This window comes from Diaporthe citri (genome assembly GCF_014595645.1).
Source record: "Diaporthe citri strain NFHF-8-4 chromosome Unknown scaffold_3, whole genome shotgun sequence".
NCBI lineage: Eukaryota > Fungi > Ascomycota > Sordariomycetes > Diaporthales > Diaporthaceae > Diaporthe > Diaporthe citri.
In genome coordinates, this window is record NW_025064848.1 from 390,342 (window position 1) to 417,284 (window position 26,943).

A 26,943-nucleotide genomic window follows, 5' to 3' on the forward strand; every position below is an offset into this window, starting at 1 on the left:
GCGCGCCGCCATCGAGCTTGCAATCTCGGTCCATGGCTCCCTCGAGAGTCTGTCCGAGGCAGTCAGGGCCGGACTTGTACTGGGGCGCGTGCTCACGAATATAGGTACCTGCAAGGTACCCTCGAGCTAGTAGCCTCTGGCAAGTATGATGATTTGTCGACACTACGTGAGGATCGTAATATATTCCGGCTGCGCCCCGATGACTGGTATTTTGGGATCGCCTCGATTCCTTTTCCATCGCTCACAAGGTCCCATTCGGTTGAGGACGGTCTGTTTTGCAACGGCTGCGAGTGGACGTCGTCCAAGAAACCTCGATTCCCGGAATCTGCCATCGACAGCATGGTGCCACCCGGTTGTGACCCTCATTGGGTACTGACTGCTCTAAAGAGGCGGGCTTACTCGAGGATCGGGTTCTTGGAACACATCAGGCATTGCTATGTCGCAAACCATTTGATCTGCAGTTCGAAGGACGGAAAATGAAGCACCATTTTCTTTCTTTTCGTGCAAGGATCAGAAGCAAGAGACGAAGATACAAGTACCCAGAGATCATATGATTATGGTACCAAGGGCGCAACGATTCAAAGGGAGTACTTCCAATTATTCCCATCGCCCGTGGTCTCCAGTAAGAAGTTCGGAAATAACGTATTGATGGAAACCTCGGCCCTGAAGCCTTTGACAACCTCCGCCCTGCATCCCACCTTCGCATCTCCAGACGAGAAGAATCGCTCCCTTGCCCAACCAAGCCACTTACCCTGGCTGGCCTGGATCACGGGGAAGTGATTCAGTCCGATATACTCGACGAAATGCAAACTCTCCTGGGATTTTCCGGTGCCTAGAGCCTCACAAGTATCCGTGACTGTCTCTTTCAAGCCGTCAATATCAGTGATCGCGTCCAAGTCGCCGGACATGACCAGCAAGGGCCCTCTGAACGGCCTCCGCCCAAACGCAGTCCTCCTCTCGAACTCGAGGACCGCGGGGTGCTCCGTCCAGTTGCGATGCGCCAGCTCCGCCAAGGGCGCGCCGGTGCTCGCTACCTGCTTGGTGGGCAGGCAGCCCTGCACAGCCTCCTGGACGTTGACCCACCTGTCCCGGCCGAGCTCGGTCATGCCCGACAGGTTGAGGCACGGGTACGCGGCGGTGACGCCCTTGATGAGCGGTGTCTGGAAACTGAGGAATGAATTCGTCCAGAGCTGGGTCTTGTTCTCGGCGTGGTCGGAACGGGCTCTCCGGGCGTGGTCGATGACGCCGGTCGGCGGAGCAAGGGCTACTGCGCCTCTGTAGCCCGCCACGGGCTTGCTGACCTGGCGCTCTGCGAAGGACCACACGGCCGCAGCGCCGTGGGAGTGGCCCATGGCGATGAAGGGACCATTGGCGTCGAGATATTGGGGAAATGCGTTGCGGGCTGCCGACACGGCATTCGCGAGGTCGTTTGCCTGTGCAGGCCACGCTCCCCAAGGGTGCCCTATCTCCTCCCCGTCCGGAAGCCTGCCGACGCCGAGCCCTGCGTAGTCTGGAGCCACGACCACGTAGCCTTGCAGGGCCAATGTGAAGGGAACTTGGAAGTGGTACTGCAGATTGCGGTAGTTGCTCGGCGCGCAGGGAGATAAACCTCCCGAGGTGCCATGGGCCCATGCGACGATGGGCCACTCTGAGCTGTTCGAGGATGAGCTGGTCACGGGCACTTCGAGAGGGCTTGACGGCCATAGGATATAAGCTGATGCTGGGATGACAGTCCCATTCAGGTCCTCCGTGGTATAGAGTATCCGCGACATGGTCAGTGGTGCGGGGACAGTGTAGTTTGTCAGGTTTGTCGTCTGCTCGAGCCGCAGCACAGATCCTGGCCCCAGGGCAGATGAGTACCTAGTAGTTTTCCGGAACAGTGTAGAAGGAGAAGTCTGAGGCTCTCTGCTCCGCTTCCCAGGACGAAACGCGAAGGACGACTTCTTTGCAGGCCTTGTCGCAAGTGGTGCTGGCATTGAGTCTGGTGAATGTGGACTGAGTGGTAGCATGTACAGCCAGAGCCGATGTCACTGCCGTGAACATTTGCAGTAATAACATATTGTTGGTGTAGATGGTAATCTCGTAGTCAGATTGTTCGACTGTTTCAAAAGGACTCAAAGACTTTAATTATGAAAAGAGATGTGGAATATTCACGGAAAATCTGCAAGTATTGTCGTCTCCTCGGAACCAGAGCGAGTTTTATAAAGCAATCTCCTACCGTGAATGTCCCGTCCCTTTCAAGCATGCTCAACACCTCTCAGAGTCGTGTTCAGTAATCTCACTTTTTGTAAGTTGGCCCGATCACGACGTCAAACCGCAACAGACAGTCCGACTGTTACGTCGGTCGGATAGATTGAAATCCCAATCTCCTGAAATCGGCGTGATATCTCATTTGAATTGAAGATGGCTCTCCGTCTCGAGCCTGTGTCCGGCAGCCGGCAGTGATCCTTCCGGCTTGGATCAAGCTACTCGGTAGGCTAGGCCGGTGCATGTCAGCACAAATGTTGGTATGTATTGCGCTGCGGGCGAGCTAGCGCTCACAACACTGCCTCAGCTGAGCCACAGACACACGACACGATCAAAAACAGTGACAGATTGAGGGCCATATGACGTTTATGATTACTGGCCCACCAGAAAGCCTATATACCAGTCTTGCTCATGAGTTGATGCCAGCTATGGAATGACGCTGTACAATTTCCATGCTGTAATGGGCCACAATTAACTTATCAAATCAGCCTTGTGAGCTTCTACAGGATGTTAGCTAATGTTGGCTGCAGTGGACAATGGCGGGATTTGGGAGCACCAAGTAAATTTTCGACGCAGTCCGGAATCTGAGCCAAAAGAAGATTATGTGTCCACAATCGCGAAAAGTTGAGTGCCCCGAGAAAGAGGATGATGTTGAGTTTTCTACACAACGCCCTCTCCCGACTCTTGTATTTGGATCGAATCCCATCGATAGTTCTCTAATCTCGTATTTGACAGGTTTTTACTCATGCTCATTCCTTCAACCCAAGTCGCATTCACTATAAAGAGATTACTGTGGCTTGTTAATTTCTTATCAGTCTGTCAAATTTGATCAGCATTCCTAGATTTGATGTCAAGCTATGAGGCATTTTCACTAATACTTTGATAAGGAGCTCTTACTACAATAACAATTCAGAATAAGACAAATCTAGGATTAAAATGCATTGATAATAGGGCGGACAAGTGTACCCATTGAATAACTTGATTGAGCGGTCAACAATAATGAACGAGTCAGACCAACGTCAGTTGTTCCACAGTCTTTAACCGGTCTGTTGAGCCTAGAAACACGTCGACAATAGCTCAGGGGGCTGTGCAGTGCAGCGCGGACTGATTACGTTATCGTGCATCTCACGTCAGAGCTTTGGAGACCTGTTGGAGCTGTCCAGCTCGGCCTCAACAGCCGCAGACTCTTTCGCTCGAACTCGGCCGACGGCCATATTTAGCTCACACCCCGGCCTGCCCCCCCCTGCAGCCCTTCATCGATCCTCCGTTGATCTATCACACCTACCCCGGAAGACATGAGCCATCGCTCCCACCCACGATCATGAACGGCCAGCAGCAGGGCTTCGGCCCCCCCTACCACCACGCACAGCCGCCGGTAATACCACCACGCCCCCCGGTCGGCGTCCCGCCGCCGCCCGGTGCTGCACAGAACCAGACCATGTTCCAGGGCTTCGAGTGGTACGTCCCGGCGGACCACCAGCACTGGAACCGCCTGGAGAAGGCGCTGCCGGCGCTGGCGGCCCTCGGCGTCACGAGCATGTGGATCCCGCCGGCGTGCAAGGCGGGCTGGTACACGGGCAACGGGTACGACATCTACGACCTGTACGACCTGGGCGAGTTCGAGCAGAAGGGGTCGCGGCACACCAAGTGGGGCACCAAGGAGGAGCTCGTGGCCATGGCCGAGGGCGCGGCGCGGTGTGGGATCCGGATCTTGTTTGATGCGGTGCTTAACCACAAGGCGGCTGCGGACTACAGCGAGGAGGTCGTGGCTACCAAGTACGACGGCGAAGGTGAGTCTCGGTGCATCTGGGATATGAGGGGGTGTTTTTCCGGCTCCCGGAGAAGGTTCTGTGGGCTCAGTTTGCTGAAATAGGTCCAAGATCGAACCCAGGTCTGCGAGGAGTCGTGTGTGATTGAGGCCTGGTCCGGCTATGAGTTCCCCGGACGGGGCTCGGCCTACAGCCCCCTGAAGTGGAACAAGGAGCACTTCACCGGGATCGACTATGACCACAAGACGCGATCAAAGGGCATCTGGAAGTTCCAGGGCAAGGAGTGGGCGCAGGATGTCGATGAGGAGCTCGGCAGCTATGACTATCTGTATGCATGCGCCCATGCCTGCTAGTCGCTTTATCGCTAATGAGCTCTCGTGTAGGATGTTCGCCGATGTGGACCACAACCACCCAGAGGTCCGACGGGATCTGTTCTACTGGGTGACTTGGCTGGCATCCCAGGTCAGGCTAGGTGGTCTGCGCTTGGATGCGGTCAAACACTACTCTGCGAGCTTCCTGCGAGACCTTGTTCATCATATCGACCGGACCGTCGGCAGGGACTGGTTCATTGTTGGCGAGTACTGGCGGGATGACGCGAATGTGCTGTCCAAGTTCATCAGCTTCGTGGGGGACCGGATCTCGCTTTTTGATGTCAGACTTGTCAACAACTTCTCCAGGCTGTCTTTCCAGGACAGAGCAGATCTGCGTACAGTCTTTGATGGCTCCTTGGCATCTCTCAGGCCGAGGCACGCGGTGGTAAGACTCTTCGCCATCATCAACGAAAATGTTTTGACTGACACTCCGTTAGACTTTTGTTGCAAACCATGATACGGTTCGTTGAGCTTGATCATGTGCTTATGTTGGAAGAATACTGACCCTGAAATCCAGATGGAAGGCCAGTCTTTGGCAGCTCCCATTGCGGAGTATTTCCTGCCCCTGGCGTACGCCTGCATCCTCCTCCGTGCGGACTTCGGCATCCCATGCGTGTTCTACGGCCACCTCTACGGCTACCCCCGACCGGATGGGAATGGCTTCGTTGAGCCTCCATTCGGGGGCAAGCTCCTGCCCAAGATCGTCCTGGCTCGCAAACTGTATGCGTATGGGCCGCAGATCGACTACTTTGACCACCCCCACTCGGTTGGCTTCACAAGGTTAGGTTTCCCACAGTACGGCACGTCGGGCATGGCTGTGGTCATGACCAATGGCTGGACTCATACGACAAAGACGATGTTTGTTGGCCCTGAACACGCCGGCGAGAGATGGACAGACGTGTTGGGCGGTTGCTGGGGAGAGGTCGTGATTGACCACGAGGGATGGGGTGTCTTCGCAGCTGCACCGAGGAGCGCGGCGGTGTGGGTCAACAGACAAGCCCCGAGGAGGGAGGAGATTGACTGCTTCACATTGTAAGTGTGATGTGACATGGGGATTCGGTCCTTTCTTTGCCCCAGCAGTGCTGACCAGGAAGTAGTGACTACGACATCTACGGCCGAAGTATTCACGACAGTCCTGTGACGGCGAACGATCTACACAAACCCAGATTAGAGACAGAGCCTGTGTGGATGAGCGCAATGGGTCTTTAGAGTGGCAGATATTTGGCGCCGGACACATACGGAGGCCGATCGGATACGGGCTTATAGACATCGGAACCATGCTTATGGAGTTTGGGCGGGTCGACCGGAGCAAGACGGAATAGACGAAATGGACAAGCAAGGATAGAACGGGCCGAACATAGGTAGACGTAGACTACAACAGTCAGATCATACACAGACCATTCATCACGTGTGCTAGTACTCATTGCAGTGAGAGGCAGCAGGAAAGAGACAGTTAAGTCGGACGACTCTCAGCTCGGAACGACGGACTTTATCCGACCGGGCAGGCCGACAGAAGCCCAATGCCGTGATGATGGGTTCATTACCTGCGTCCAGCTACCGGCATGGTCGTGGGAAGATGCGGGTACCAGGTGGGTATTTTCTGGCGTGCAAAATTCCAGAACGCCGGCGTTTGGCAGCCGATTGGGGCAAGCCGAGGGCGCCCCCAAGAAGGGCTAAGAAGTGTTCCCGCAATTTCGTCACCGCCAGGAACATGGTGCCAAAGTATGGGGAACCATCACGCTGCACCCCACACTTGTTCCTGGGAAAGACGCGGGGATATGTGGGGAAAGACGCAGAAGACTCTTGCAGGTCCCGTGAACCCATCGTCATGGTCGCCTGCCCTACTGCTAATCGGGCCGCGCTCTTCGTGTGAGTGAGCTCCTCGGGTACCATTTCCGTAGTCGAGCTAGCATGTACCGAGCTCGGGAGGGGAGGCGACGAGAGGTGAGGAGATCCTATCGAGTGCCTGCTTTGCGCGAGTAATAGCAATGGAGTCGTGGGGAGATGGCCTCGGCCTCACAGATATAAACGGCTCCGTCTTTCGCTCCGCAGTTGAGGGTCAGTCCTGTTCTCGCGAGTCTTGTACCGTACCTGTTGTCCCATATTGACAAGCTGACCATAGCAACAATGGGTGGTGCTGCTCTCTCCCTCCGGGGGCTTCTCGCCCTGTCCGGCCTCGCCCTCTCGGCGCTCGCCGGCAACGGCCGGACCCGCCAAAGCCAAGGCCTGTGCGAGACGGCCAAGTACGAGAACAAGACGCGCGTGTTTGTCATGACGGACATCTCCAACGAGCCGGACGACCAGATGAGTCTCGTGCGCTTTCTGACCTACGCCAACGAGCTCGACATCGTCAACATCGCCGCCGTCACATCCACGTGGAAGAACGACTCCATCGACGCGCCCTCCATCTACGGCGTCTTCGACGGCTACAGCCAGGTCGTCGACACCCTCAACAGCAACGTCCCCGAGGCCGGGTCCTACCCCCCAGCAGATGAGGTCGCAGCGAAGCTCGTCACCGGACACTCGGTGTACGGCCTAGCTGCGCTGGACGAGCCGACGCCCAGCAACGCGTCGACGGCGCTCATCGCTGGCGTGGATGCCAGCGAGGAGCCTCTCTGGGTGCTTGCCTGGGGCGGAGCCAACGTGCTGGCCGAGGCGCTGAACCAAGTCAGGAATGAGAGGAGCGAGGAGGAACTCGCGGCCTTCGTGCGCAAGATCCGGGTGCACTCCATCTCGGACCAGGACGACGCCGGTGCTTGGATCCGGACCAACTTCCCCACGCTCTTCTACATCGTGTCTATTCACGGCTTCAGCGAGTACGCCATCGCTACCTGGAACGTAAGTCACGCAGTATCCCTCCACCTTTTAGACCCCATCTTTTACTGACAAGAACACCAGGGGATCTCGGGCGAGCTCTTCCGGCACTTCGACAAGGGCGGCCCGGACTCGTCGCTGGTGAGCAACGAGTGGCTCGAGGAGCACATCCGCATCGGGCCCCTGGGCGCGCACTACCTCAACTGGTCCTTCATCATGGAAGGGGACACCCCGTCCTTCCTGGGCCTCATCCCCAACGGGCTCAACGCGCCCGAGCACCCGGAGTGGGGCGGCTGGGGCGGCCGCTACATCCTGATGGTGTCGTCGGGCGCCGAGGGCACCTTCAGCGACGCGGCCGACTGGGCCATCGGCGTCAACAACGAGACCTACTTCAGCCAGTTCGCCTCCATCTGGCGCTGGAGGGAGGCCTACCAGTACGACTTTGCCGCGCGCATGCAGTGGACCGTCGACGAGGGCGGCGCGGCCAACTCGACTGCCGCCGCGCCGAACCACCAGCCCGTGGCCGTCGTCAACGGGTCGTGTGGCACTCTTCAGATCCCGTACACGATCGGCGAGTCTGTCGTGCTGGACGCCTCTGAGTCCTGGGACCCGGATGGAGATGAGCTGTCGTTTGACTGGTTCCACTACCGCGAGCCTACGTTCCGCCTCGAGGGTGATATCCCGCGCATCTCGCCTAATGTGACCTTTGACGCCCTTGATGCCACTGGGTCGGTTGTGAATGTCACGCCTAATGATAATGAGGTAAGTCTGTTGTTCATGGCGCATGCCACGGCTTGCCACGGAGATTACATGCTGACTGAATGCCTACATAGACGATGCATATCGTCCTGACTGTGCACGATGGCCAGCCTATGAAGCTGTCCTCGTACAAGCGGGTCATCCTGGTTCCTCAATCCTAAAAGGTCTCTGATGGGAGACTGGCTGTTGAGATGGAGGGACCGAAATTATGAATCATGCAAAAGGGCTACTGAAGTCGCATGGCACTAATGGTAACTATGGTCCATTAATACAAGTCTATGAACCAAACCTGTTGATCCCACGAAGGGAATACCGTGATTGAATGGGTTGTCACGTCGCTCAAAGCGAGCATCTTGCGGAGAGTTGTCCGGTCATTACGGCACGAATGTTGCCGACTAGTTCCGTCCATAACTTTGGTTGTTTCCTTAATCTGCGAAGAGCCGAAGGCCGGTCCTAGATTTAATAGTTCTATCGTGAATTCAATACGACGTTGTAACCGACCTACGATACTCCTCGAGGACTCAAGCTCGACGACGTGGGCCGCGGATGCTGAGATGCTACCCCTTTGGCAGACATCCGAGCAGGGATATGTGGACGAGTGCAATACCTCTCCGCAGAGATCGTACCGCAGTTAAGCCGCGGCCTTTTGGAGACGTACCGGTGCGAAACTTTGGTTGCCAATGGTGATTCGCTGAAAGAGATCTGGGCAGATGATGTTGCTTGTTCAGTCACGGAGAACATCACATCGAAATTGGAGAAAAGTTTTACTTCATAGGTACGATAGCGGTTGACATTAACACAACATAGAGGATTAGTTCACGACTCTCTCGGCCGTGGTTGGATCCTCACCATGGAAGCTAGACTTGCGATATACGAGGTATCTCGGGCAGGATTCCAGACAAGCTGCCCCGAGATCATGAAGTGAATGACTTAAATACCAGAGATGTATAGATTTATTCTGTCCAAGAAAAGTTATATACGTATATGAAGATCAAGAGTATTATTGCCAAATCAACGTCGGCTAGATCAACTTGTCGAACTGCTGTCTTACTCGTACATGGGGCCACGGGTACTGCCTCCATTGTGTGGGTAATTGAACATCTAAATGTTCCTATGACATGAGTTGTGCCCAAGGAAAATATCCACCACTCACCATTGTTTCTGGACCATGTTGAAATTGCCTCCCTCGCCTCCTCGTATTTCATAAACGCCCACGGAACCATCGGCATCGCCCACGAAGAACATTTTACCGTCAGACGAGAAGGAAATCGAAGTGACCCTCGACAAATCCAACAACTGCTCACTCCCTCCCGCGATGGTCATCCCCCCGCCAAAAGTCGGGATCCTCCACAGCTCCCTCCCGCCGTGGAGAGCGTCCAGTATCACCAGGCAGTTCCTCGTGCCGCCGAGCCCCGTGTCCGCCCCGGGGCCCTGCCGGTACGCGACGTACCGGCAGTCCGGGCTGATGCAGGCGATGGTGTTCTCGTCCGGGATGGGGAACACGGACGTCGTGTCGGCCGCGAGGTCCCACACGAGCACCCACCGCTCGTGCACGGCGACGGGCTCGACCTGCCACGCGCCCGGCCGCCCGATCACGCGCACGTTGTTGGGGATCCAGATCGAGACCACCAGGTCGCCGTGCGTGGCCATCCCGCACGGGAGCGCCGTCTCGAGCTGCTTCTGCCGCGGCATGCACACGCGGCTCGGCCGCGACGAGGGCTTGCCGTCGGGGCCTGCTGGGCGGCTGAGGTCCCACGTCATCAGCATGGCGGAGTGTGGCGGGGGCGGGTGTCCCGCGCGCGGCGGCCGGGGCCCGGCGGCCGCGACTAGCAGCGGCGACGTGGCTGAGAACGCCAGCTCGGGCAGCTTGGGGACGTGGGGCAGCCCGGTCCTGCAGAGCTCGATGGAGACGGGCTTGCCGAAGGGCTTCCTGCTCCAAGGCTTGGAGTCGCCGCCGGGCCTGCTGTCCTGGGCCGCGACCGGGTACAGGTCGATGGCGTCGCCCGTCTCGCGGTAGCAGGCCAGGGGCGGGAACTTGGCGTCGTAGATGTCGGCCTTGACGGCCGCCCAGCGGAAGGCGGCGTCGATGGACTGCAGCTTCTTCTTGCGCTCCCAGTTCCAGACCTCGAGGCTGTTGCCGAACCCGGAGGCGACGGCGATGAGCGCGCTCGTCTCGGACAGGATCGCGTGGCTGCTGACGAAGAAGTCGCGCGACCGCGGCTGCATGCTGACCCAGAAGTTGACCTTGATGGATGACTGCACGTTGGAGAGCGGCAGCCCGAAGATCTTCATGGTCTTGTCGCCGTGTTTGCTTGCCACGATGTACGACGCTGGGGACACGTCCACGTGGAATGCTGTCACGGCGTGGCCTGATCCCTTCTCGTTGAACGAAAGCATCTTTGTCCGTACTAGTTCGATAGAGGGTGCAGTTGGTGTACTCCTCGGTTGGTTATAGCGGAGAGGCACTTCGCTAGGTTCGATGTAAATCTTGTCGGGTGGGCTCACGGCGAAAAGTGGTAGAGGCGTGAGTCCTTCTGACTCTCGCCGATCGGACGAGTGTGACTTTGTAGAGCCCGCAATAGAAACTTGGTCGAAAACTTTGAAGGGTGATGAGAAGCTGTTGTCGCTTGGTGTTGGCGGTGAGGGCAACCCATCGATGCTCTCATTCATGGAAGATAGCGTTGTCCGCCGGGGATTCTTGGCGGGGGGAGAGGGAGGATAGAGCGAATGTGGGCTCGAAGTAGGCGGGATTGCTCGTGCTCGAGAGCCTCGGCTGGATATGCTTGAGCGGAAGGAGTTGTGTGAACGGTGTGAGGATACGTGAGAAGTATAAGATGCCTGTCGAGATGCTCCGGGCGTCTTGGGCGCGCTGCTGATTGATGATGCGTCGTCATCAGCTGGTGAATGTATGGATGACAGCGCCGAGGAGGGTCGAGAGACTATGGAGCTGGCTGTCGAGTTCAGGGCCGAGGTGGAGTTGGACTTCCTGGTAGAGCCCAGTGACCACCTACCAAACGCGCTGCTCAACCGCTTTGCCGGTCGTAGCGAACTGCCGAGGAGCGTGGGAGGTGTCGTCGGGCTCACTGAGTTAGTAGGTTCAGACATCATTGATACCACGACCGTTGAAGCGTCCCTATCGCACAAGTCAGCGGCAGAGCTGTCGAGCTTCGACTTGGTAGATACGAACTCCTCGTTCTCCTTAAAGAATGGTTTCATCAGCGTCGTCGGCGGAGTAATAGGCGTCGACTCGTCCCTAGTCGCTGACCTGCACAGTGACTGCACGTAAAGACGGATGTCGTCGAGTGACTTCTTGAGAGTCGAGTTCAGGCCGTCCCGGTTCTCGCCTTCCTGGGCCTGTTGGATCGTGCGGCGGATCAAGGCCAGGACCCTGGACGTATCTTGGTCGAGATATGTCGAGAGTCCATCCGCATCAGCACCGATGTCCTTGGCCGCCGCCCTATATTTGGTCAGCGCGGGTGTCGACCAATCTCGGGAGTCAGGATGCCAGCACATACAGGTTCACGACCTCCAAGGCGAGCTACAGATACTCGTCAGCAAGCTGTCGCACAGCAACCCGAGACGGCGAGCAGTTCTCACCTGCAGCGCCCGCCGGCATGTCTGCAAACCGTCCTTCAAATCCCGCACCTCCGGGACCTTGGCCACCCAGAGCGCCTCCCGCAGCGGGCCGTCGGCGCACTCGTTGAGCACAGCATCGACGCGGGCGAGCGCATCTCCGCATCCACGAACTATGGCCAGGATCGGCGGCTGCAGGCGTGCCGGTATCACTATCTCCGAGTCCCCCAGCCGCTCGAGTGGTGTGCGGAGGTCGAGCAGCTCGTACGCGAGCGGGTCCAGGTCCGAGTTGGCGAAGGAGGTGTTCTGCAGGAACTCGTCGACTAGCGTGGTCGTCTGCTGCGTGGCAGACAGCGCGTAGAGGACGGCTGCTTTGAGGAGATATGTATCCATGTTGAGCGGATGTCGAGGCTCATTCTCGAGGCCCCATCTGCCGAGAACTTTCGCATGCGAACGCAGCTGGTGGCCCGCTTTGCAGCACGAAGGTGAGACGTCGATAGAGTTCAGGGAACGAAAAAGGTTCTTGTAAAAGGTTCGGGTGGCCGCTCTTCAAGTCTCTGTGAGATGTTGTACTTACGTGTGATTTGTCTCTGCCAGTGTGACCCTCCTTGTAAGCGATTACGGTGATCACTGCCTCAGCTCCGGAAACGCAGCCACTCACGCATCGGCCTGGTCGGGCTTGGGCTGCGTGCCTATGTACCCACGTAAGCCAAACCCCCGACGTCCTGCAGCCCGGCCGCAGCCAAGCTCGCGTCACACCGTTTAATGGGCGGGCTTGACTGCCGGTCATCTCGGCGTCCCCAATCAGCCAAGTTGGGGAAATCCATAGATGCCGTAAAGGGAGGCACTCTCCCCCGTCCGGCGCAACCGTGGTAGCTGTTGACTGGCCATTTATACAAGTTTACTTGCAGCACTGAGTTATACTTATCAAGCAGGTATGCTACATGTATAAGGGCAGCAGAATCCCAATTTTCAGTACTGGAAGGACTGAATGCCAGTGACAGCGCCAAGGTGACTCGCTCGTGGCATCTCATCGTGGCTCCACACACAAGTGCACGATGGTATGTGCCGAACACATCCCTTGTGCGTAGACTTCGGAGTAAATTAACCGAATAGAAATGAGATTTCTGAAGCACGAAAACGTCATGCTGAGACATGCTCATTGTAGACCATCAGCACGTTGGCAACTTCGGATCGCCCACTCTATTGAGTTTTGGCCAGGCATCCAAGTTACATACCTGATCTACCACCGCACTCTACTCATAGACGATACATTCCATTGATACCTACCAATTAAGAGGTCAGAATTCGGGGAGACCTGGGTGCCATGAATAAGTGGCATGCCGAGAACAGCACGGAGTAGGCAATAGGACCAAAATTGTCATTCAGCATGCCTTAGGCGAGGCAGATCTTCTAAGGAATGCCACTGTCCGGCTTTAAAGGCCAACATTCGTCGTTACACTGCCGATGGCAGCTCCAATGTCTTGCCGACTGGCTCAGTGCACACTGATCGGAGACTTGGGCTACAAAGAACTTCCACTACCTAGGTATTTTGCAAAGCAATAAACTCCCAAGAGAGCTTGATCCACCGAGCTTCAAATGACACGAATCAAATAAAAGCTACTTCAAGTATGTCTCCTACGTACGTACCACCATCAACAAGCACCTGCAACACTGACATCCACCCACTGAAATACTCCCAGCTGAGGAAAACAGCCGGCCCAGGAATATAAGACCGCTGTCCGGTGCCAAGCGCCGCCCATTGTCCCAGCTGCTGTGGCCTGACCTCGTTCTGCATGTCCGGCTCATCCAAGTGCGTGTAGGCGGTGCCTGGTAGGATCGCGCTGCACAGAGCCGGTGCGGCGCATGCGCAATCGCAATCAACTGCATCATAGGCGTCACCGCCGCCTTTTATGGAACGAATCACGTCCGAGGCCATGGGAGAGATGCCAATTGTGAGCCCCCTATTGACAATGGCGTTTAGCGTTGGGTCGGGTTGCGCTCATTCCAGGCTGATTTGCCTTGGCCCTAGTAAAGCCAATTGTGTATTTCATTAACGGACTGTATGGCTAAAAGTATATTAATTACTGTTACTCTTTAAGTGCCATGATACTCCCTTGGCGCGTATAAAAATCCACCTCACCCTACATCTGGTGCTTAGCCGTATTGTCTGCCAATTTAAACCTCGGAGTCTCAAGGCCCAGACCAGGTTCTCCACGTAATTCTCCTTCATTGAATCCACTCCCTCTAGACGGAAGCTCGTGATAGGATTTGGAATCTGGTGGAAGCTCGTGCAAAGTTTCCGCCTGAGCTTCTGCCGGCTCGACATCGATGAGCTTACTCAAGGCAACATTTGCCATAGGGCTCGACGCACGACTTCCTGCGGGTATGTAATCATGATGAAGCTCAGCCACGCCTGCTTCTCTCTTTGCCTTGCGCCGTCTCAAAGTGAAGCAGATGACGAGCTATTGGTCGTAAAAGCCCCCGTGGTCTTGTCGATGTTGACATTTGGTCCGATGTATTGTGTGTTGTCGACCCGAACCGAAAGCCCCGAAGCGAATTGCAGTGTGATGTCTCCAGTGAACCTAATTGCGCAAAGGTAAGCACTTCAATGCACCAAAATAAAGGTATATCGTGTGCGCAATATTTCTGGAGACTTACGGAGTTTCGCCCTCGTCGTACAACATGTTGTACCACTGTAAGCCGGTGGAGTGCTATGGTATAAGTCAATGTACCCACTCAAGCACCCCCCCCCCCTCAAAATCCACTTTTCCCACCAAAACGCCCACTTTTAAATCTTTACTGGCGACTGACATCTGCTGCCAGTTGGCTTCTGCGGGTGGGAGGTCATCGACCGGGAGCGCAGTCACGCGGCGCAAACAACAGACAAGAAAGCAGAGGACTCGTCTCAGCCAGACAATCAGCAGCAGCAACAACAACAGGAGGAGCAGCAAGTGGAGATCGAGGGGAAATCTCCCAACGCCAACGCCACGACCAAGAAGTCACGAGGAAACCAACTGCCAGAGACATTCGACGTCGACGCCTGGCTCGCCCTCTCTAGCAAGCTTAGGACAGAGCGCATGCGGATACTCAAGGGACGCGACAACATATGTCGCCTGACATTTATGGCCGTGCATCCGGACTTCCAGAGGCGTGGCATCGCGTCGATGATGCTACAGAGCGTCTGTGAGGAGACAGATCAAGTTCCGGGGCGCTGTGCATATGTCCTTGCTGCACCAGAGGGCGTGCGGCTGTACTCCAACTTTGGGTTTGAGGTGGTGGGGGAGGTTGAGACGCCCAGTGGCAACATCACGAGCAAGTTGCGGCCGGATCCCCAGTGATATTGGGAAACTCGTGCGTTATTGGAACATGGGCATGGCTCACTTGCTCTATGAATTGAATTCGGAAGGCATCATATGGAAAAGTAATCTGGGAAACATCCATTGTTCATCAGCTATTGTGGGATCCTACTTTACAAGTATTACAACCACAAAGCACCTCAGATAATCTCCCCGGGCTCCGTGCACGCTCATTTTTGCGGCTCAAAGTTTGCCGCTAATGTGAACCCATTGAGTCTGATCGAGTCTCGACCGATTGGAGACGTAAAGCAGCGTCGTGGAACATACTTCCGCTAACACCCTAACCACATACAGTTGTATTAGCGGCTTGATTCGGCTCGCATGAGAGCTGTGATCCTAGTAGGAGAGCTTTTGACTGCTGCATGACATGGAATGGTCGCGCCTTACTGTGAGGACACTGCAACCGTTCAGCACCCCAGAGTCTCACGACTGTGAAGGTGCATGCTCCCAACATCGCCGATTGGCTGCAAGAACAGGCTAGACCTTCAAGCAGGATTCCCTCAGCGGGCCGCTCTTGGCCCTCGATCTGCTGCGCCGGACCCCGGACCTTTCTGGGGAAACTGCGAAGAAGCACGTTGTCGTTTTTTATACTGTGAAACACTATCATCCCGATCAATCTAAATTTTGCTGAGCAACAGTTTTGTGATGAGTAATAATAGAAAATATTCTTCGAGACACAAGTTTCCACTCGAGGCTGTGTGGCATATCAGTAAGGTAAGTTGGTGAAATCAAGTCTCGTTATCATATCACACCAATTAGCCGCTGCCTCTGTCTGAAATCCCTAGCCACACTGATTTATTTCCACTCGTCTACTATCACTGATATAATAAGTTTCGGGTCCCGTGTCTGTAACTTGCTACACGTTATCTTCCAATGAATTAGGAAGGGACTGCGCCGATACTCGGCGGAAAGTCTGTGACATCCCTGCAAGGTCGAAGCCTTCGCAGTCTTTTGTCAATGTGTGGATGTCGATTTGACAAACTTCACTATGCAGATCTGTAGAGCAGGGACAATGCAGCCTATTCCTCTCCATACCAAGAATCTCTCCCGCCGATTGCAGCTGTTTGCAAACCGCAGCATGAGAGACAACGAAGCCAAGATAGTGAAACATGTTGATTACCAAGGGCGACCTGGAACGTAAAGTTCTGTCATGGCTCAGGAACAAAAACATTCTTGCCCAGTAGATGCTGTAGCAAGATTGGTTACATTCTCGGAAACTTGGAACTACGGAGTGGCTTCTGGGAGTCCGCGACTTTGATCGACTGACTAGGCTTCAAGAGAGGCTCGCTGTACTGTGCGACGATTGTAGGCTCTGGGGAGGTCGCTGCGACTGCTATGATCATTGAGAAGCCCGCGGATCTGTATAAGAAGGGGGATCTCGTTTCCGAAGTTTTATTCTGCCGATACAGTCAGACGGAGCCCAATCTTCATGATTTGCACTCTTGATCTTTGTCACAGATTGCCTTCATCTACCAAGAGGTACATTATGGCTCATTAATTTCAGCAGCCCAGCAGAAAGTTGCTAAAATATCACACATTTGCTCGTCTCAACGCAGTGACCAGAAGTCATCCTTAAACAATTTATAGCAAGCTCTCGATCAGTCGGGGCTGGCGGTACTAGCCTCCATGCTTGCAAAGTCTGAGGAGATTTTCGTATGGGCGTGTGGACATAACGAACGTAACGTCGTCCAATCGTCGAATAAGACATGCTTGCGACAGCCCCTGGAGAGGGCTCAATATCCGCATCTTGAGGAGGGAGAAGCATCGTGGACTGAGCACTCCTTGATACGATTGCACTGGGGCATGTGGAAATCGCCCACCTCCTCCTCAATACGAAGCTAATCCAAGATTTCGAGCTGCTGAAGCACACAATTTGCTGACTATTAGCGCCTGTAACGGTTATGAGGTCTTTCGTCTTCCGAGTTTCAATCCTCTCGGAATGAAGGTAGATTCTGTCAGACTGCAACACGAGGCCGGCAGACACCGATTAGATGGCTAGACAAAGTGCTGGTAGACTCGCCATCTGATAACGAAATTCCGTTGTTTCGTCACGCGTGTTTTGGAAATTCTTCTGCGAGTGATAGGCATCAATCTCATTCTTCTGTCCTATCCACATGGGGAACCTTTGAATAACCTCGTGATGAGGTGAGGTCGATATCGAGTGGACGTAATATTGCTGAGCGAAGGCAATTTGGACATCAAGATAGCCGACTGCGGCGGCTGGACCTACTCGGCTATAGCAGCATTAAGTAATATGATCTCAGCTATTAATCTTCCAGGTTCCGCGGAAGATACTCATTCTGATAGCAATCTGAGTTCAGACATGACTGCGTTAGCCCTCACGGCACGATTAGGTGCTGCGGATCTGGTCGCCTTACCTTGCGGGATGACCGTATCCAAGCCGATCCCGAAGGTGATCAGGGGCCAAGATGAGGTGCTCACTAACATACAATTCCTCTGCAATCAAAAATTTGAGCGTTTAGGACTCCGAGAAGACTGATTGCGAGGCAGAATGAAGGGTGTGATGAAGTGAAGATGCATTCTGCTCCGCCCGCTAATCGCAAGGTAATTCCAAAGCGAGTGAGACTGAGCCACAACGAAGGCTCAGGGGCGTCACATTATCAGTCATTTCACCGCAGCTATATCAGAGATGGAAGCAGTGTGTGAGAGAACCTCGCGAAACACGACCTCTGTGTGTCAGAGTCATCTCTCGCCGCCTCATCGATCACCGTTGCTCAGGTCCACGACGCTCAGTGTCCCGGTGGCTTGCCACCCAATGTTGATTAAAGCTCTTAGGGCCTTCGAAGTGGCGGCATTTGAAATTTCTCTAGGCTTCGATCCAGAATTAACTCATGCACAGCGTCCAGATGGGAGATCGCCTTTTGCATTCCACAAAGAGCTCCCTTACTTGCCTGCTCTCAGAGTAAGACCCGTCTTGGAAAGAGACAAACTCTACGGTTCCGACTCCTGCCAGCCTTGAAAACGTCACGGAGCAGAGAGCTTCATTTCTGGGTATAAGAGCTTCGGGCTCAATCAGGCCTTGATGAGAGCGATCTTATACGTGGCGGTAAAAATGAGAAGTCAGTTAAAATTCCGGTCGGCAATCGCTCGGATGGATGGTGCAAGAACATCTGCGAAATTCTGGTGCTCCTGAGAGCGGAGGCTCTCGAAGAAAAGCCTTTACGCATCGACGTCTGAAGGAGTCACTTGGCCGGACCGTCTGAAAGATCTTTTTTCGACATGTGCCCGGATCTCGACAGACATCCAGCGTGCTCTGGTAACCTGCGTGCCATGATGGATGACATCGACTACATGTGCATCTACACCTATTTGCTAAACAGAGCAAGAATGGAGCCTAATTCCAATGTAACTTCTCACGAATTCTGAACTCAGGACGAGGCAAAGAACTTGAATGAGATTTCAAGAGAAGTAGAATATAGCACTCTTCGAAAATGGACATGACGTACAACCCACGGAAAGCATCGTTGATGGCGTCGTTCCTTGGCCTTCACACACACCAGTGCACTGAGGTACAGCCGACATAACCGGCCCATTATTGGGCCGATTACTGAACGGCAAGTCCACAGCACCAAGAACACAGCTGGCACCTCCACTTACAGACCATTGAGGTGGCAGAAAGGGATCTAGGGCCAATAGGGCAATTGTAAGGGAATCAATGGATCATCTCCTTCAGCGCGTCAGTCTGGAAGCGGGCGGGAAGGTGTCACCAAAGTCATGCAAGCGAGGTCAATCCATGCCCATCAGTTGACTGGTCAGAACTGTAGACCGGTCAACAACATAGACAAGCTTTGGCGTGTAACAGACGCTCTCGAACTGTCTCGTCCCGAATCGGCCGTGGAGCTGCCGCTACATCCGCCGCCCGCCCCTGGAGCTAGCTGGGGGCTCCCTCTGGGTGAGTACAAAATGTTCCTTGATATTTTCCTATTTTCCCGCGGGCCAGGCCCGGATCGATCGGCCCTGCCCAATGAGGGGCCGGCAACAATATGATCCTTGCTGCGCTCCCGCATGGATGCCGGGGTTGAGCGGATACGAGCGGCTACCAGGGATGTTTGTACACAAGTCTATTGTTCCTGTTCAACCATCCACCTGCCTCATTGCGGAACTGCGATGTAGCATCCAGGCAGAGAATTGTGCAGAAGCGTTGCATTATTGTTACGCCATCGTCAATATCTGCACGCATCTCAAATGAGCCCGATCTCGTGCATTTGACTTTTAGCCGAGGCGGCCAACACTGCAAAAGGGACGCGAAGAGATGAGTATTAAATAGGCTCGGAGGCTCATGAGCCGCCTGAGCAGCAAAGAGAAGCACCACCTTCGCTCGTCAGTATCATTCTGTCTTTTCTAGCCAGACAAACTTTGCCAGTCTTTACAGTCAAGATGAAGCTTCAGACATCCGCTGTCGTCAATATCGTCGTGTTGGGCCTGAACGGGCTCGCGAACGCTGCATGCGATGGTTTTGACCTAGGCGTGACCGAGCCCCGAGACCTCGGGGGTGGCATGGCACAGTGTAAGCTCCAGGTTCTTTCGTGACTTCTCCTGCCTGCCGTACTTCTCCATTAGCACTGCCACTTGGGTCGTGAGCCGATGCGCCCAAGCCTCTCGATGTCTTCCGTGCTGCCCATCGCCCCCGTATAGCTGGACAGCGTCGTGGAAAACCCCTCGTGTGCTTGTGCTGACGATGACTTAGACAAGATATATGACAGCGGCTGTGCTTTGAGCCAGGACCTTTCACTCAACTCCACAACCGGGCACTGCGACTCCCAGTACTTTGTCTGCCGGCCACTTACAACGGAGATCTATGCGTATGACGACCCCGTGACGGGGCTGGCATATACTTGCGAGGATAACCCTGAAGGCGCTGAGACCTGCGAGGAGGAGGAAGTCAACCTTTGCGTGAGTTGCCCCCGTCAATTAGTTGCTATTCTTGATATCATAGATTATATACTTACGTTCCTGCTCGGGGCAGTGCAACTTGGGCTACCCACCAGACTCAGACGACCCAATCTACAATTGAGTTGGGCAGAGGCAGGGAAAGCTAGAGGTCGCGATGGTATATTGGCTTCGAAGTTCTCTTTGCTGCTCATTGCGTCGTTGTGGTGGTAACAATGAGGCGGCACTATCAAAACATACTGACACGATTTCGGGTGGCAGTGGAGTTTGGCTGGACGGGGCGCTTGGAATTGATTGATCCCTAATTATCGTACATACAATTCCCTTCGTACAAATGTATCCAAATTCATCTCAAGACAACCCAGAACTGGCGAGAAAGCCGCTTATAGTTGTAGACTGTCTTGAGTGGTTGCCCGATGAGACAGTGAGCCTCAACGTCATCCCCTGCCGCGTCAATCATCTCACGAAAATTAATTATCCCAACCCATTCTCTCCGAGACTTGTGCTTCCCACGTGAAATGCCACCAATGTTCCACGATATCATCATAATTTAATACCTCACATGGCGTGGTCTTTTGGCTTTTTCTTTTTCTTTTTTTCTTGATCCCGTCGATACCACTACGGACGTAGTTACGGCCGGCTGGATTGTGGGTGACGGTGTACTATTGCTTAGTGTCGTATTGAACACCACTGGCAGCTGTACTGTGGCCAAAAATAAAAAAGAACAATTCAATGACTTCCCTTTCTGAATGTGTTATGTCCGTTATATCATTCATCGTAGCGCCTTAGTTAGTAGCCATTTCACTGAGACCTGGTGATGAAGAGCAAAGAGAAGGGACAAAGAGAGAAACGATGTCTCGAGGACAGGATTCTGTCGATCCAGCGTAGTGTAAGTGCGAAATGCCGCCAACAAGTTTAATTGGAGAACGTCTACAGAAGATGGACTATCATACCTAGATATCCTAGGCATCAGAAACAATCGCCGGAGCCAAATGCCTGAAAGAAAGCGCAACGACTTCAAAATCATCTGACCTGCATGCTTAATCTGCGACATCCATGCGTTGATCTCAAGTCCCTGTCCGCCAACGGCACCTACCTGATACCGCATGATTCACCAAAAAGTACAAGTTAAGTGCAATATGTCCGAGATGCAGTATTCCCTACACATGCATGTGTGGGCATGTCATTCACTGAAAAAGAATTTTCATTTTCTTAGCTACTCGCAAGAGGTTGGCTGTTCCATCCTCACACCTGAGCCCCGGACCACCTCCTTGTTTTCCTGAACCTCAGCCGTCGCCGTCCCTACTTCATAGACCCACGCACATAGCCACATCCTTGCTTTTGGCAGTATGTATCCGCCGTCTTGTTGTAAGTTTGGCATATGGGGCAAGTCCAATCTGCCGACATCTTGATGGACTGTAGATACTATGTAACGACGCAGAGTCAGTCAAATGATGTGTTCTTCCCTCCCCATAGGTCTCAAGAAAGAACCCACCTGTTCTGCCTCAGAGGCACGGAAATATGTTCTGGTTTCTGGGTAGTTTCTTGAAAGGGGAGTCTCAATACCTAGGTTGTGTTCCTAATGACCTTGGGAGCACAAAGTATGCACTGTTTTTGAGAGCAATCGAGCTTCTGCTGCCGTACAATGCTGGATTGTGACTTCAATGAACTTGTTCAGACTTTCAGGCCTGGTGAAATATTGCTCAATGCGCAAAGTGAATGAATGATATTGGGAATTGTGAGTGTTTTCTTTTGCTGGGTGTAGATTTCCTGTTGAGATTCTGAAGAAGAATGAACGCAAAGGCTGAAATGCTGTCTTTTTATAATGGCAGAGCAGGACATGAAAAAGTGTTCTTGAACACTGACCAGAAGCTGAGAGTCCCACCTTTCAGTGACATAACTGTACATCCATTCATTCTACTCAGTGACGGTAAGCTTAGACAAAATGTGGCACTGAGATTGGAAGGTTTCGCAGCCAGCTAGTGGTGGCATGGTTTGTGAATGGCCGGCGCAGTGACTGAAAAAGCAGTGTGTGTGCCAAAATAATGGTAGCCATACACGATGCTTCAGTACATCAACAGACGGTTTTTTGCTAAGACAGTTAGTCATACGTAATGCATGTATAAATGTTGTGAACTCGCCTGACGTACGCATTCTTGTCAGTCAGTCAGTCCGCCATTGCAACGGCCACGGCCCCAGAGGCTTTAGTCGGAATTTCCATTTTAAATTGGTTTGGAAATTCTTGTTGTCCAAGTTCCAAATCCTTGTGTGAATCATGAAGCCTGAAATCAGTACACGCGAAAGGATAGCTCACCTTCAGTGAGGCTAATGATGCTCGAAACACCAATACCAGCGTTTGGGTCGACATGTCATTCCTTAAGAGGCAAAGTTAGATTATTCCACCGTCCTGAACCAATAACAGCTCGCCTCTCCGGTGCTAGGGGAAAATTCCATTACTTCACGCTCATTATTCAGGGTCCGCAAGCTTGCTACAAAGGAGAGTTGTAGCTTCCACGGTGAATGAACTTCCTCATTTCCATTGCAACTTTGTCATTGCCTAGCAATGAAATTTCCATCCGTCTCCATTGTGGTTCACAAACTCAACGCCAGTATTTTGATAGAGTGATCATCTCTGTGATTCCTGCCTCTGATGTTCCGCATGATGAAGAAATGGTAACAGTCATCCACTAACTATCACCGCCAAGAAGTGGTACTACCCCTATGATGCCATCCACGCCGAATCAGTGGCCCAGATTTGATCGAGTGGCCATCGCGGCTGTCTCCTTGTCAGCTTATTAAGTCGCCTGTATCTGGTGCTTAGTTCCTTGAGAAGTTCCCATGCTAGATCAAACTGGCAATCTCACCATCTGAGACCTAGGAATTTCCGATGCGTGGGACCGTGCTCAGAAGCTCATAATGGATCGAGTTCCGGAGGCGGAGAGCAGCCACCAGCTTTTCATCACTCCACCCTTCCATCTCGGCCTGACGCATAATGCGGACGGTCTCCTGGCGCTTCTGAAACTGCTGCACCTGCTCTGAATCCACCTTACTCGACGATTCCGCTGAGCTGACTGGCGCGGGCTTGCATTCAGGCTGGATTCTCTTAACCGCGTAGTCGTTCAGGGCTTTAGTGAGCTCATTATCGGACCAGCCCTCGGAATCGGCTTTCCTTGTCAAGACAGAGGCTTCGTACTTGGCTTGCATTTTGTCGTCAAGCACGGTGTCTTGGCGACTTGACACCGGGAGGGTACGTATGGAAAAGGGGCTCCCAGGTTTGGGTGGCAACATGCTGACCTTGAATGGGTTCAGAAAATACGCCTTGAGTTGGAATGTGGGAGGGACGGAGGGGCGCTTACTGTGAAGACAGGGTCGAAGGTAAGCAATATTGAGCCGAGAATGATCTTAGCGGTCGAAGATCAAGATGAAGTTATAGAAGAGTAACCACAGTCTATTTTGGGAAATCAAGAACTGCCTTATCGGTTGAAAAAAAAATATCAAGAAATCTGTGGACTAGTCTCTAGCTTGATGAGAGGTTGAAAGTTAAAATATTTTAGATCGTGGTCCGTTCATAGTAGCTTTATCAGTGTACGGACTGAGCGACGGGCGATAATGCCTTGACTTAAGTACAGCACACACTGTGTGTCTGGAGACAACCATTCTCTTCACCAAAAAATCACGCATTGGTTTCCCCACGAGGCCACATTCATTAGCAATATTACCTGCAACATTGTGACATATGTGTGGTCATAGCTTACCGGATTGTTGTCCGGTTTGTGTAGTCGACCGGGTCACACGCGCTGTTTATGACAAAGCCGGTGCGGTACTGATGTAGTTTCTGTCAACTAGTATGGTTTGTTCAAGGCCATTCCGGACTCTACTATTGTTAGTGGCGGTTCTCCTAGGACAAATGAGCGGGACCAAGCTTTCCTCCGTACTCAAGCAGTAACAGCGTTCAGCTGTACCTGGGTTAACCAGTGGGCACCTGCAACAGGGTGATGGAGCCTGCAACGAACATGATGACTTGTATTCGCGTTCCTATCGTGTGAGGCGGACGTTGCTAAGCACCAATGCGGACCACAACCTTCCCAAAGTGTGACCCACTATACAAATACTGCAATGCCTCCTTTGCCTGGTCGAAATCAAACACACGATCCACCACTGGTCGCACCTGGTGCTTCGCGTAGAAGCCACAGAGCTCCTCGAACCTGTCCTTGGGACCATTGATTATGCCCTTGAGTGTGACAGTCCGCGTCAGTGCAAGGACGTTGATATTCGTGAGATCATCGTTAGGGTCGTCCTGCTTGCCCGTCACGTAGCCTATGCTGTTGATGACTGCACCGAACGACGCGCACTTGAACGATTTCCGTAAGGTCTTGGCGCCACCAACTTCCAAGATGATGTCGGCCCCATTTCCGCCCGTGAGCTCAATGACCTTTTCGTGCCAGTCGGGAGTCGTCCGGTAGTTGATGACGTGATCGGCGCCGAGCTCCTTCGCTCTGGAAAGTTTCTCATCCGATGACGACGTCACGATGGTGGTTGCGCCGCTTGCTTTGGCAATCTGCAGCCCGGTGATGCTGACACCACCGGTGCCCTGCACGAGCACAACTTCTCCCTCGCCGCCCGCCTGCCCCAGAGGTCGGAGGCCGTTGATCGACATCCAGGCCGTCACGGCCGCAACGGGGAGACAGCTGGCCTCTTCATCCTTGAGATAGTCCGGTACTTTGACCAATCCGTGCTCTGGAAACACACGGTATTCCTGCAGGACGCCTTCCAAGGGCAACCCAAGTCCGGACCCCATCTGGTGCGCCTTGATCTGGCCGGTCAGATGGTCCTGGCAGAAAGTCGACATGACTCTATCGCCCGTCTTCCAGGATGAAACGTTGGACCCAACGCCAACCACCTCAGCGCACATGTCGGAACAGAGGACGAGTGGCTGGTTGGAGGTCGCATCGATGGTCTTGTGGTGGCCGTAGAGACCCATCGCGACTGCAAAATGCATCAGCCTCCACGCATCATCTAGCATCACTTCATCCAGCGGTCACTTACCTTCCGTGTCGCGATAGTTCAGCGAGACAGCCTTGACACGGACAAGTACCTCGCCCGCTCCAGGCTTCGGCACCGCCTCCGTGACCTGGAAAACATTGTCAAGGCCATCCTGACGTGTCTGCCACTTGCGATTCTGCTCAGCCATATTGGTCAAAGTTGCGCTGGACGTGATGGTTGTAGCTCTCTTGTTGGGTTTCTCTTCAAGTGCGGAGAGCGGTCGGGAAACGGGTTTAGCGCAGAGCTTGTTGGAAGATACAGCTCAAAGTCAAAACGACGCAACACAATGTTACGTCGTTGCTCGCTAAGTGTGGGTTCATTTCACCCCACAGCTGCCTCACAGCAGATGGATTTGTAAGTCGGTGAAGCGTTAAGCCCATTCGCTGGAGAGAAGGAACTTGACGAAACCAGGATGACCTCATCATCATAGCTCATGTGGGCCCCGAGCCCGGCGCCTGCCGCGGAGCTCTCCCCCCTTAAAAGTGGGGCGTCGCCCCGTGCCGCTCCGCTCCGGGCCGTAGTGTTCGGAGGTCACAGAGGCCCGATTTTTGACGACTGCCGGCGCATGTGAGGTCGGAGCCGTGAACAGCTGCGGCCCAGCCAGCTTTGACATGCTGCCAAGCTCCTTTCAGCTGTCCTGAGCAGAAGGACTCCCTCGTCACGGCACCTTTCACTTTTCTAGGGGATCAAATCACAACAACGTTTGAATTTCGACACGCCTTTCATCACTTCAGATGGCATTCTCCAGAATTTGGGCCCCTGCAAACCATCATTCACCTGCTCTGAATAGGGGCCAACACCTTTGTTACAACAACTGCTTTTCTTCTGCTTGAAGCTGACACCAGTACAACCTCCTCTCCTCGACTGATGCGACCCAGCACCACCAATTACCCTGCTGTTCAGCCCGGAACACGTCATTCTCCAAGATCATCGTTCCATCAGGAAGAACAACCACGTGTCCCAGTACCAAGATGGACACAGAGATCAACCCCGGACCTTCGGTGGCGTCACTGGAGAGAAAGCTGGTGACCCTGAGAGAGATCACAAAGATTCGGCGTCCTTGCAAGCTGTTCTTCCAGCGAATGATGATAGTCACCGTGTCAGGTGGCTGGAGCGTTGTCCTTCGGAGCCGCAAATTCAAAGTCGGGGACCATATCCTCTTTTTCGAGCCCGACAGCTTCATTCCAAGCGATACCGTCAACTTCGGCCGGGAGATGCGCAGCTTTCTCACAGACTTCGACGGCGAGAGAGGCTATCATGTGCAACCACGCACGGTCTGCAAGTACATGTCACAGGGTCACGTCATGGCGATTGAGGACTTCCGATTGGTTCTTCATATCGTGAACATGATGAAGGAGGAGTACGGTCCGGAGGAGGGCCTTCGAGTCGCGTCCATGATGACCTTTGAGGGAGTCATTGGAGTCAAGAAGTGGGAGGCTCCGAATCAGGCAGACACCGCCTAAAGTCTCATCCTCGCCTGAGATATCGTTCACGGTGCACTCAAATCACGGGCCGGGAGATGGGAAGGAATGGCTGACGAGATCATCAGGAGGAACGCTTTGACTCAGGGGTTGCATTTCTTTTTCTTTTCTTTTCTTCCGTGTCACTTGACACTCTTCTCTGAGGCTGCAAGCTCAGCATTTAGATCCATCATCACGTGGCAGAATCTCTCACCACACCAAGATACCCAACATAATTAATGCATAAAATGCAAGCCTACTGCAAGGAAGACGCTGTGCAATGTATAACATTCCTTGTGGTTCCAGACAGTTCGATGGGGATCTCTCTGAACTCTCATATTTGTAATTGAAGGGTCATGGTCAAGAAGCTGAAACTTGGAATCAGTCCTCACTGGAGGATTGTGTGCACCAATTCAAACGAGGGAATTCTTCACCTTGACTTGGATTAAATGGAGCCCAGGCTGCAAAGGTGCGATCTGGTCAGGTTCAATTCCCCAGGGAGCAGCAGCCGGCAGGCAGATTCACAGTACCTAGGTATGCTTGGTGAAAACAGTCACTGACTGGCTTGAGACTTTTCATCACCAACTGCACTTGGCTTTTGTACCCCGCTGCCACACATTTCCAATCGCATCCTTCC

At 53.6% G+C, this 26,943-nt stretch overlaps 8 protein-coding genes across 8 annotated transcripts; 5 read left to right on the forward strand and 3 right to left on the reverse strand.

The window, feature by feature from the left end:
- Positions 1-578: 578 nt before the first annotated feature.
- Positions 579-1,976, reverse strand: INS49_007696 (uncharacterized protein; the record flags this gene model as incomplete). Its single annotated transcript, XM_043168444.1, has 1 exon — positions 579-1,976. One exon carries the CDS (start codon positions 1,974-1,976, stop codon positions 579-581), a length of 1,398 nt encoding a protein of 465 aa, XP_043026124.1.
- A 1,592-nt stretch (positions 1,977-3,568) lies between these two features.
- INS49_007697 (uncharacterized protein) lies at positions 3,569-5,596 on the forward strand (the record flags this gene model as incomplete). Its single annotated transcript, XM_043168445.1, has 6 exons — positions 3,569-4,037; positions 4,128-4,344; positions 4,400-4,772; positions 4,825-4,848; positions 4,905-5,419; positions 5,485-5,596. The coding sequence occupies 6 exons, from the start codon at positions 3,569-3,571 to the stop codon at positions 5,594-5,596; spliced, it is 1,710 nt and encodes a 569-aa protein (XP_043026125.1).
- Positions 5,597-6,375: 779 nt separating this feature from the next.
- On the forward strand, positions 6,376-8,121 carry INS49_007698 (uncharacterized protein; the record flags this gene model as incomplete). Its single annotated transcript, XM_043168446.1, has 4 exons — positions 6,376-6,445; positions 6,510-7,225; positions 7,286-7,963; positions 8,035-8,121. 4 exons carry the CDS (start codon positions 6,376-6,378, stop codon positions 8,119-8,121), a joined length of 1,551 nt encoding a protein of 516 aa, XP_043026126.1.
- Positions 8,122-9,109: 988 nt separating this feature from the next.
- INS49_007699 (uncharacterized protein) lies at positions 9,110-11,926 on the reverse strand (the record flags this gene model as incomplete). Its single annotated transcript, XM_043168447.1, has 5 exons — positions 9,110-10,586; positions 10,972-11,043; positions 11,103-11,417; positions 11,476-11,498; positions 11,558-11,926. The coding sequence occupies 5 exons, from the start codon at positions 11,924-11,926 to the stop codon at positions 9,110-9,112; spliced, it is 2,256 nt and encodes a 751-aa protein (XP_043026127.1).
- A 2,292-nt stretch (positions 11,927-14,218) lies between these two features.
- Positions 14,219-14,874, forward strand: INS49_007700 (uncharacterized protein; the record flags this gene model as incomplete). The annotated part of the gene is made up of 2 exons (XM_043168448.1): positions 14,219-14,231; positions 14,360-14,874. The coding sequence occupies 2 exons, from the start codon at positions 14,219-14,221 to the stop codon at positions 14,872-14,874; spliced, it is 528 nt and encodes a 175-aa protein (XP_043026128.1).
- A 4,416-nt stretch (positions 14,875-19,290) lies between these two features.
- Positions 19,291-19,927, forward strand: INS49_007701 (uncharacterized protein; the record flags this gene model as incomplete). The annotated part of the gene is made up of 3 exons (XM_043168449.1): positions 19,291-19,420; positions 19,601-19,806; positions 19,880-19,927. The coding sequence occupies 3 exons, from the start codon at positions 19,291-19,293 to the stop codon at positions 19,925-19,927; spliced, it is 384 nt and encodes a 127-aa protein (XP_043026129.1).
- A 2,750-nt stretch (positions 19,928-22,677) lies between these two features.
- Positions 22,678-24,994, reverse strand: INS49_007702 (uncharacterized protein; the record flags this gene model as incomplete). Its single annotated transcript, XM_043168450.1, has 4 exons — positions 22,678-23,158; positions 23,559-23,626; positions 23,972-24,789; positions 24,850-24,994. The coding sequence occupies 4 exons, from the start codon at positions 24,992-24,994 to the stop codon at positions 22,678-22,680; spliced, it is 1,512 nt and encodes a 503-aa protein (XP_043026130.1).
- An 823-nt stretch (positions 24,995-25,817) lies between these two features.
- On the forward strand, positions 25,818-26,309 carry INS49_007703 (uncharacterized protein; the record flags this gene model as incomplete). The annotated part of the gene is made up of 1 exon (XM_043168451.1): positions 25,818-26,309. The coding sequence occupies one exon, from the start codon at positions 25,818-25,820 to the stop codon at positions 26,307-26,309; it is 492 nt and encodes a 163-aa protein (XP_043026131.1).
- Between the last annotated feature and the right edge of the window lie 634 nt (positions 26,310-26,943).